The sequence below is a fragment of the Diplotaxodon limnothrissa genome, linkage group LG22 (assembly GCF_057381915.1).
Source record: "Diplotaxodon limnothrissa isolate DT_005_m linkage group LG22, D_limnothrissa_male_GT1.1, whole genome shotgun sequence".
Lineage (NCBI taxonomy): Eukaryota > Metazoa > Chordata > Actinopteri > Cichliformes > Cichlidae > Diplotaxodon > Diplotaxodon limnothrissa.
The window spans coordinates 1,390,001-1,400,000 of NC_140616.1; the positions used below are offsets into that span (position 1 = coordinate 1,390,001).

The 10,000-nt window shown below is 46.4% G+C and overlaps 3 protein-coding genes across 3 annotated transcripts in view; 1 reads left to right on the forward strand and 2 right to left on the reverse strand.

Moving 5' to 3' along the window:
- Nucleotides 1-4,287, reverse strand: part of LOC146609087 (uncharacterized) — a 4,602-nt gene extending 315 nt beyond the window's left edge. The window contains exons 1-7 of the mRNA XM_085346059.1: nucleotides 4,207-4,287; nucleotides 3,354-3,397; nucleotides 2,906-3,265; nucleotides 2,717-2,807; nucleotides 2,081-2,259; nucleotides 1,551-1,604; nucleotides 1-1,438 (exon numbers count right to left, since the gene is read on the reverse strand). The exon at nucleotides 1-1,438 is cut by the window's left edge and continues 315 nt beyond it. Coding sequence (XP_085202185.1) covers nucleotides 1,356-1,438; nucleotides 1,551-1,604; nucleotides 2,081-2,259; nucleotides 2,717-2,807; nucleotides 2,906-3,265; nucleotides 3,354-3,397; nucleotides 4,207-4,232 — 837 coding nt within the window. The 5' untranslated portion in view covers nucleotides 4,233-4,287 and the 3' untranslated portion in view covers nucleotides 1-1,355. The remainder of the gene's footprint in view (nucleotides 1,439-1,550; nucleotides 1,605-2,080; nucleotides 2,260-2,716; nucleotides 2,808-2,905; nucleotides 3,266-3,353; nucleotides 3,398-4,206) is intronic.
- Nucleotides 4,288-4,905: 618 nt separating this feature from the next.
- The window catches only part of LOC146609088 (uncharacterized), a 9,118-nt gene continuing 4,023 nt past the window's right edge, over nucleotides 4,906-10,000 (forward strand). Inside the window, exons 1-3 of the mRNA XM_085346481.1 lie at nucleotides 4,906-5,038; nucleotides 6,366-6,734; nucleotides 8,679-8,801. Coding sequence (XP_085202607.1) covers nucleotides 4,906-5,038; nucleotides 6,366-6,734; nucleotides 8,679-8,801 — 625 coding nt within the window. The remainder of the gene's footprint in view (nucleotides 5,039-6,365; nucleotides 6,735-8,678; nucleotides 8,802-10,000) is intronic.
- The window catches only part of LOC146609089 (uncharacterized), a 3,200-nt gene continuing 2,850 nt past the window's right edge, over nucleotides 9,651-10,000 (reverse strand). The window contains exon 2 of the mRNA XM_085346480.1: nucleotides 9,651-10,000. This exon is cut by the window's right edge and continues 1,161 nt beyond it. The gene's annotated coding sequence lies outside the window, so the exon portion shown is untranslated.

Here is a 10,000-nt window from a genome sequence, read left to right on the forward strand (position 1 = left end):
AGGCTAAAGAAGATTAAAAGAACTTGAAATTATGAAAAATCATTAGAAGTGTTTCTTAGTGGAAAACGATGAGGCTGGACGAAGCTCAGCACACCACAGACGCCCCTGAGCCCGAAACACCAGCTGATCTGTTCATCCACAGCGGGCGGCGTCTTTGTTGCCATGGTGATGTTGGACACGGGGCAACGAGCGATTTAAAAAAAAGAGTTTTGTTGCAAATGTAACGAGTTTTATTCTAAACGTAATACTTTCATTGAAAACGTTTTCATCTTCTCTGGATTTATCTGACTGACTGATCTGCAGTGGCTCCGCCCTTTGTGCGCAGACACTCTTCACACATAGATGAATCTGACAGTGCTTTTTGTCCATTTAGTACATTTAACAAAATATATCGTATATATTACATATATCTCTCTTTACATTCTTAACTGTTGAAATCCTCGGCCGGAGCAGTCACTTCCTCATAAGGCACCATTTCCAAAAGGTTAATGAGCTGCTGATGTGCTCCGCCCTCCGTCATCACACTTTGCCTCATTCATTTACCTCTTTATCACGGTGATTCCCCCCCCCCCAATAAACTCTGACCCCTGGGCAGGAAAGTGCTGATTTCCCACGGTCAGTGAAGGAGACCCAAACATAAACGTTTCAGGTCATTTTCTGCTCGTCTTCTGAGTGTTTTAGAGCTCCGAGGACTTTTACAGTCTATGTGGTGGTGCTATCATTACTAATGGGATCTGCAGATGCAGACGTTCACACTGAGCTGTTTGACTGTTTTGTGCGGAGAAGTTCTGGTGAAACAGGTCAGAGTTTCTCTGATTCGTTGACGTTGTTTTGAATCTTTCACTCATTTCGCTCGGAAAATGAGTGAAACTGTTCCATCTGTGTCTCCGTTGGATCGGCAGTGGTTTCCGTGGTGACGAGGTCTGGTGCTTCTCTAGCACAGAGGTGATCACTTCACTGCAGGGGTCTCCATAATGAAATAAAGAGCTAAAAAGGCAAAGAGTCATGATGGAGGAGGATCTTCTCAAAGCTGGCAACCTAAAAGGTGCCTTTTGTAAATGACGCCTTATCAGGATCGGAGCGCGGCTTATTTAGAAGTGAACAAACAGAGGCAGGCTGCAGGTTTCCATCCATCGTAGTGTCAATCTACACCTAAGAACAAACCTGCGTCGCAGTCTGAGCCGCGGCTGCGTTTCTAAGAAGCCAGCCGATGATTGAGGGTCACAAGAAAAAATGAACACACACACACACACACACACACACACTTTAGATTCACAGCTCTCAAACTGGTGAACTGTCACCATCTGCTGCCTGTAATGTGCAGGAGTCACGTGTGCAGCTCGTGCAGAGGAAACTCAGAGAAGCTGAAGAGTTTGGAAACTCAGGACGAGAACCGCCAGGGTGAGAAGAGCTGAACAGCTGCTTTTGGCAGCAACATCTGGAAAGACATCAAAGTGGGAACACAGAGGGTTTTTTAATTTAATGTCCTTAAAAATCACTCTTCAGATGCAGACCCTGATTCATGGGCACCATGCAGGCGCTTTCCTCACCTGTGGGAACGTACTCCAGCTTCTCCTGGACTCTCCGGTCAGGACGGGCTTGTGCTGTGGGACAGACAGGTAGATGTGATGATGATGCACACGATAGTTCCAGTAAAAGCACAGGTTAAACGGCTTCAGTTATTCTGTGTCGTCAGCTGACTCTGTTGGACGCTCGGGGCTCAACTTTCTCTATTTCTGGTTCTTCAGCAGAAACGCCGACGCGGTCCAAAAAAACCATTTCCTGTTTTAAGTTTGTAATTTAATTCTCCGTTTGCGGCAAAGCGGAGCGTTCCCACGCTTCGGTGTCGAGCGCTCTTAATCGTAGACGGCGCTGGTGCTCAGATTCACCGTGTGGACAAAACGCCCTGTGGCGTTCACACACAAGAGCGTCCCGGTTTGAGTTTCCGCAGCCGAGCAGCTCCTGTCAGTGCTTTTGTCCATACGACGTGCACTCAGCGACTCTCAGGAGTACAACCTGCAGTACTAACTCATTTAAAGTAATCTAGGTAATCCCATTTAAGATCAATCGATAGGCTCACCATCCACAGAGAGCTGCACGGTGCTGACGGCGAGGCCATGTTGGTCCAGGACTTTGTAGATTCCTTCATCTGATGGTTTTAACCTCTTCACCGTCAGTTGCTCGAGCAGCAGGTGTTTCTCCAGGCGCTGACTGTTGTTATCGCCCCTCATCCACAGGTCCGACCACGCCGAGTCGTTTCTGTGGAGAATGTAAATGCTGTCAGAACAAAAACACCGCGTCGTCCTCAGAGTGCACAAGCAACAGCAACGCGATCAGTCTGCCCACAGAGCCACAAACGTCTGCCTCCCTGTAAGATCTCCCCCGCCCTCCCCTTGCATCCTGGCGCAGTGCATGCTCTGTGCAGCAGCACATCTGTGGGTTTATCCCAAAATGAAATCTGTCTGCCGTGAAAGTTTCTGCTTTGCACGAATCATTTTCCCCAAACGCCACATTCTGTCTCTGTCAGCACCAATTACAGGATGAGTCAGAGCAGCCAGCAGCCTTTGATTCGAGACACAAACTGTCGTTTTATTAAGCAGTAGGCGAGCTTTTACGTCAGCGGGGGAAATAAAGAGCTGAGGGGAGGAAGCGTGAGGGTGGGAGATGAACAAATCCACCACCAGCGTCTCCACCTGTCGGCAGGTGAGCAGCTCACCTGGCCTGGAAGACCACTCTGACTGAGTGACGGGTGTAGAGCTGCAGGACCATGTCCTCGCCCGGCTGATGGAACTGAGAGGATTTATGATCTGAAACAAAAGAGCCATCAATGAACAGATGAAATACTCCAGGAACGACATCAGAAGGAGACTGTCGAGACTCCAAGGAGACGATGTCAAACACTAACCGCCCACAAGCAGCCTGACGCCCTGAATGAAGACCCGAGTTCTTGCGGACCTCTTTCCGTCCACCACCATGAAGCTGTCGTAGCGCCCCGTGTCTCCGAGCTGAACGTCGCTGATGATCAGGGAACAATTCCCCGACCCCAGCTTCTCCTCGGGCACCCTCACCCGGCCCTCAAACTCCGGCGCCTGCCACTTCTCGTCCCCACGCTGTTCGAACACCGTGTCGGGCGGGGTCACCCACTGGACGTGGCAGACGGGCAGAGCCGCCTCACCCAGGTGGGACTTCCAGCTGCAGGGAAGGATCGCCTGGTCCCCCGCCATGTAGGAGATGGACAGCATGGCGGAGGAAAGAGAAGAGGAGTCTGCAGAAAGAAACACAGCAAGAACATCCTGTGAACAGGGACGTGGGATTGACCAGTTCTGACCTCAGAGTGTGACGCTGATACTCACCAACTAAAGCTCCGGTGTGGAGACACAGTATGAGTATGAAAAACCTAAAGAAACACAAGAAAATACGTCATAACGGGGTTAGACGATCAGCTTATAGAATAGAATAGAATTCAACTGTATTGTCATTGCACATGCACAGGTACAGGGCAACGAAATGCAGTTTGCATCCATCCAGAAGTGCTTAGTGATATAGATATATTACAATATATATTAGCAATAATAAAGATATGTAAGTATATTACAGAATTATTCATGAGGCTCTCTTTATTCACCTTAAATGGTCATTAGAAACACACTAGAAACACATTAGAGAGAAGTCCACGTGCCATAGCTTCCTGTCTTATAACGCCTATCATGTGGAATCTGTCCAGCCAGCTGTTTGTAGCGGTCCTGCCTGTGAGCTGCAGTGAAACTTAACTCTGACCAGCGCTCAGAAACGAAACTCAGCTTCCACATGATCCAGGCAAAGTTTCATTTCTACCCACGGACTCGTTTCCTCAGTAACGAAACTGCCATGCGCCGCGATCTCCCTGCAGGTCCCGCCCTGCAGGTCCGCAGCATCATCATCATCATTAATAATAATAATAATAATAATAATAATAATAATAATAATAATAATAATAATAATAATAATAATAATAATAACAACAACAACAACAATAATAATCATATTTATGGTTATTTCTCCTGCAGAATGCCCCTTAAACCCAGTCTGAATTCACTCCCACCTTTCATATCCGAATAACATGTTTAGATATTACCCTGCATGTTTGCTGAATAAAAATTAAATTAAATAAATAATAAAATAAACAGGAGCAGCTGTTGCTCAGACCGGAAGTGCAGTGTGTCGTACCGGAGCCGCTCGGTGACCGTCTTCATGATGTCCGGTTCGTGGAAACTCTGCTCAGTCTTCTTCTCCGTCCCCCGCGTGCGGTTTCTCCACTCTGTTTACTCTCGGCTCCTCTGACGGCTTATCAACCCAGCGCGTGAGTTTCGATTTCCTGCGAACCTGTCAAATTAAAAGCACGGAATCAAATTCAGTGCCGACGAGTGCCGTTCTTCATCATCATCATCATCATCATCATCATTATAGCATTGTCGCTGCTAGTTCACATTTTGTGAAAAACGTTGTAAAAAGCGGAGAAAAGAAGATTATCCGATTCATATTATCACTGGGCTTTTATTTTGAAGCAACCGTGAGCTGCGGCGCGGAGCTCTGCAGAAACGAAACTTACCGGCTCAGCTGAGCGGAGCGCGTGAAGCTGCTGACGCCTCGGCGTGAGTTCGCGGGAACAGCGCGTGCCTTCCTTTTAGCGCTCCAGCAGCAGTGTTGGTGGTCTCTGCTGCTGCTCAGTCAAGTCCCGCTCACTTCCCCGTCCCACATTAAAACACTTTGCGCCGTCAGTCTGTGTGTCAGTCTGTGTGTCTGTGAGCGTCAGCTCCTCGCGCTGCAGACAGCTCGTGCAGCACACCTGGAGAAAACTGATCTGTATTTAAATGATGGCGGGTGTCACGTGGATCCTGACCGGTCTGTGTGAGTTTTATTTTATTTATGTTTGTTTTTATTTCAGGACTCCCTCTCAGAATGGCTGCGGGATTTCAGGCTCGTTATACAATTCCTGGGTGTGTCAGTGAGTCTCCGGCTCAGAATGCAGACCTTCCAGGGCCCGAGGGATCCGGGATCCGGGTCCTCCTCTTGTTGTGTTTCTGCTCGTTAGTTTGTCTCATGATGATCGCGTGTTTACGTTCAAGTGACCAGTGAAAGTCGGGACACGCCCCACACTGAGGGGGCAGAGTGTTGCAGGCTGACCTCGGTCCCTGACCCCGGTGCAGACCCGAGGCCTGCTGGGTGTCCTGGGACTCACCCCTCCCTGTAGCTGGACGCGTTTTTCTTTCACTTCTCTTTACCGAGAAATTACAAGTTTCACAAGTTTCAGATTTGCTCTTGTTCTTTTTAAGGCTTTGTCCAACAACAACAACAACAACAACAACAACAATAATAATTATAAGACTCGGGTATGTTGGAAGGGGATCTGTTTTCATTTCTCTGGATTAATCATCCTGTTGTCGCCCAGTGTTCGATAACCTGATGGTGTTTTTGATTTTTTTTTTTTTTTTTCAGATTTTAGCATTGAAAAACATCTTAAACTATAGTTAGACATTGTAAATCTAACTATTGTGATATTGTAAATTATAATTTACAATATCACAATATATATATATATATATATAAATGTATAGATGAATGTAGATTGATAAACAGATAAACAAACAAAGCCATCCTCGAGGTTCTAAAGGAAAGTATGCTCATATTAATGATAATAAGGTACTGAAAATATGTATAATTATTATTGTTATAGTAATATTAAGAAAGTCATACTAATACTTGTGTCTGCAGTCTTCTTGTTTTTATTTTGTGATAAATTATTTCTATGAATGTTTGTTTCTGTTTCCACTTTAGTTTTTGTTGGGCAGCATTTCAGACTTTGATGGATTTTGGTATTTAAAGTCACTGATGTTTTATTGGACATTAACAGCATCATTCAGCATCTTTTCGTGGCTTAAAGCTGCTGATGAGACTTTGTGAATTATGAAAAATTGTGCTTTTTATTTTTATTATTTTATATTATCCATATTATTATTTTTATAACGAAACCTGTTTATCTGGAGTAATGGGTACATCTTTAGTGGCTGGACGGTTATTTTCTGTCTGATAATATAACTTCAGATCAATTTTAGTCTGACAAAAAATGTTTTTGTAATAAAAAAGATTTCTAAAGCTGTGGGTGTGCACAGCAGTCGCAGCAGTTTCCATGTCGACCCTCAGCCTGACTCATTGTGAGCATGTGCAGTAAACTTAACAGTATTAATGGGGAAATGATTTCTCTGTGGAAAACCATGAAGCAGGAACTGTGAGCTCTATCGAGCTGTGGAGTGCACACCTGTGACCTGTTGTGTTTTCTGTGATATGAAGGAGCCTTCGGCTGCACGCAGTCCTGACCTGTGCTCACTCCTCAGGTGCTGCGGGATGTCACCTGGCTTCAGCCTCACCTGTTCACAGCTCCACCCAGGTGGTGCCGGTGGGCCACAACGTCTCTCTACTCTGTAACATGACGCACAAATATGAGATCACCTGGTACCTGCTGCGCTCAGAGCAGCTGCTGCCTCTGTTAACTGTTAAAGAGGGGAAGTTAAAAGGGCCGGACACCACTGACCATCACACAAACAACCATCGCATGAAGTGTGACGGGACGCTGCAGACCGGCCTGGTCAGCCTGGAGATCCAGGAGGTGGAGGAGGAGGATGCTGGGCTGTACTTCTGCATCGGGAGGTTTGCAGATAAGATGCACGTTAACAGAGGAATTCAGCTGACTGTGGACGGTAAGACGATCAGACGTTTCTGCTGTCAGCTCGAGCTGAGCTCAGAAACTTTTTAAACAGCAGGAACATTTCACGATACACGATGAAGATCTAACATTTCCTTTTTCAGATGTTCGTGTTGCTCTGCCTGCTGGTCCAGGCTGTCAGGCTTGGTCAGGAGGCTGTAAGATTTAAAATCATTTTCTGGATTTTCTAAAACAGTTTTGAGAGTATTTGATCATAAATGTTTACATGCTGAGTTGAGGATGACTATGGAAACAGATCAGTGGAACATGAAAGTGAGGCCGTGACCGTGGATTCTTTCTTTAAAACGATTTATGAACACTTCCCAGGAAGCAGACGTTCTGTATGAGTTCTGGCTCACAGGAGGGGATATCAAGCGTGGACCTGTAGGTGGCGCCAGTCAGTAAGCGTTATGCTCTGGAGACGTGACCTCCTGATCTCTTATGGAGCTGCAGCTGGATGTTTCTGTTTGCAGCATGTGCAGCTGTCCGGGCTGCGTTCACAGCTGGGGATTAGATCACAAACTTCTTTTGTCTTCACTGAGTTTTTCCGTCAGTCGGCGTCTCTGTGTCTCAGTCACTCGTTAGGCTGCAGCGAGCTTCAGTTCTCGGCATCGATCCTCCGGGTCTGTGGACCTGTGCTGCACTCTGCCCCCACCTTCTTCAGATCAAACAAAATCGATGTGAAACGTGTGCGCTGCATGTGTGCTGATTGTGTTTTAAAGACACTAACAAAAGTTTCTATCCAAAGTCACCCAGCCTGTTTCTTTACTGTGAAAATGTTGTGAAACATAAACCAGTGCTGGAGTTTTCATCATGATCACACTCTTAAAGTAACAAACGGGGTTAACTTTAACTATTTTTAATACTTCCAATAAACTACAGTTTGCATTCAGAAAAACCGAACCATCAGATCAATGCTGGCACGTTTCCTCTCAGAGCAGCTAAAGACGTGAAACTGTCGAGGCTCAAGTTTCCAATAACTGCATAAATAAAAGCTCGTTCATGACAAACCAGCACAAACGTTTGACTTGTGAAGAAGGCGGGGACCGTTCCTGTGTCTAAAAGTGGAAATGTGGACATGTTCAAAGACGCAGACTTGTTTCCGACCACGAACGCACCGATTTTACTCGAAATAAACAAACTGCAGCAGTTTTTTGCCGCGTGGATCAGAAGAAAACTTGATGTTGACAAAGTTTGAAAGGTGCAGTAGGATTTCTGTTCTAGGATGTTTGTGTTGTTGATCAGCTGATGGGACAGCAAGCTGCCCCCCACAGCAGAACGGAGGCAGGGGGCCCTCTGCGTTCCATGAACGGACATTTTGTGACAAACATGCTACACGTCACACACGTGTGGAAAAACGAGTGGGGTGAGTCGTCACCCCCCCTGAATCTTGTCACCGCGCGTCCACGCGTCTGCAGCCGAGCAGCTGAACACGAACACACGACGGTTTCCGTGTGCGTGCTGACACCTTTAATAGTTTGTGTCGTTGGAACGAAGTTGTGAAAGAAACTGCAGTGAGACGTCACATCAGGATGTACTGGAAATAAAAGTACATGTTATATTCTATTTTTATTCTATTGATCTGAGTTTTTACGTATTTAATTGTTTTGAGTTTGATATATTTTTATGTATTGTCTCTTGATAGTCGGGCGCTCAGCTGAGCGTCACTCGTGGTTGGTTTTATCACAGGAGAAGCTTTAATGTTCTCTCTATGAAACGCCACCAAGTCCTCTTTAGGATTTCCCGCTGACCTGTAAAGACGAGTCTCCGCCCCCACGGCACCGCCGCAGCTCATTTTTCCTCCAGTTATGAGTTTCCTGTAACCAGTGTGAAACCTTTCAAACCCACACAGGGAGCCGGTGTGTGGGTTTATACGGCTGGCACAACGATGTGAAAAGAAGCAGAATAAATGATGGTGTGTGTGATTGTGTGTTTGCAGGAAGTGCCGGGCGGTCGTCCACAGACCGGATGAGGCAGCCGTGTTTGAGTCTGGGGCTCTGCCTTCTGCCTACGCTGCTCGCCTTCTGCTTCGTCTGCGTGGCTGGATGCTACCTGTGGTCAGGTGTGTTTCACGTGTCCCATAATGCTTCCTCAGCTCAGCCGTGGCACGTTTGTCAAGCTCAGTTTATGTGAGGTCAAAGTTCAGGTGGGATTGTTGCACTTTTACTTGGAGCCGCGCTGCCCTCTGGTGGTGGGCAGGAGTTACAGCACTCTGCCCATAAAACAGTTCACACTGAGTCTGCAGGTAATGAACAAACATATCAACAGCGTGCGGTAATGAAGCCCCTTCATTCATGATGTGATGTGAGTCTAACTTCCTGTCTATGTTCAAAGGTGCGTATATGAATATTACAGGTTTGTTGTATGTCGGGACACGAGTCTGTGGAGTCTGACAAACACGATGCTTCCACAGGTGTTTGCAGTACTGACACAAATGTAGTGTTTAAATGTCACGCTAACACCGTCACAGTGGTTCTGATTAGGATGCAGATGGAGAGCTAATAACAAATCCTGCAGAATGAAACCTAACTGAAGCTTAAAAATGAAAACGATGTGTGGCAGCTGTGTAGGTCAGGTGTGTGATCGCGGTGACAGCGTCCTGCGTGAACAGGTTTTACCAGCTCGGTCAAACAAACACTTTTGTTCTGGAAGGATCCACGAGTGTGGGTCTCTTTATTTAAAGGGAAAGCTGTTAAACTTCAGTTAATCATTTTTCACGTTTCCAGACCCTCCAGGGGGCCGGACTGGCGTCTTTGCCAGGCCGATTCTGGGCCCCGGCCCTTATGTTTGACACCCCTGGTTTTCAGATTTATAAATATCATAAAAAGAGGCTTCACACACAGATGAGTGCGCTCTGTTTAATTCCATTCAAGCAAATCAAATTCACATGTACAAGGAAAACATCTGTTCTCACAGCTGGTGGCAGCGTGGAGAACCCGCACAAGCTAAATATAAGAGATTCTTTATCATTTCCATTCTTACATTTGAAACGATGCCATGAAAAACATCAGACCTGTGGCGTCACACCTCACAGCAACCTTTTCAAATAAGAACAAGACTGAAGCAAAATCATCTCCTTCTCTGATCATCAAAGAAAAGAGTGGATCCAGTGCTGCTGATCAGACAGGAAGGAAAACAGGACGAGAATTCAATCTAACGCCACTTTCAGCGTCTCTGCAGACGACCCTCAGCCTGTACTGGAAACACACCTGGATGTAGCTCTGAAGCCTGCAGTGGTTGCTGGGACCAGCAGGGGGCAGC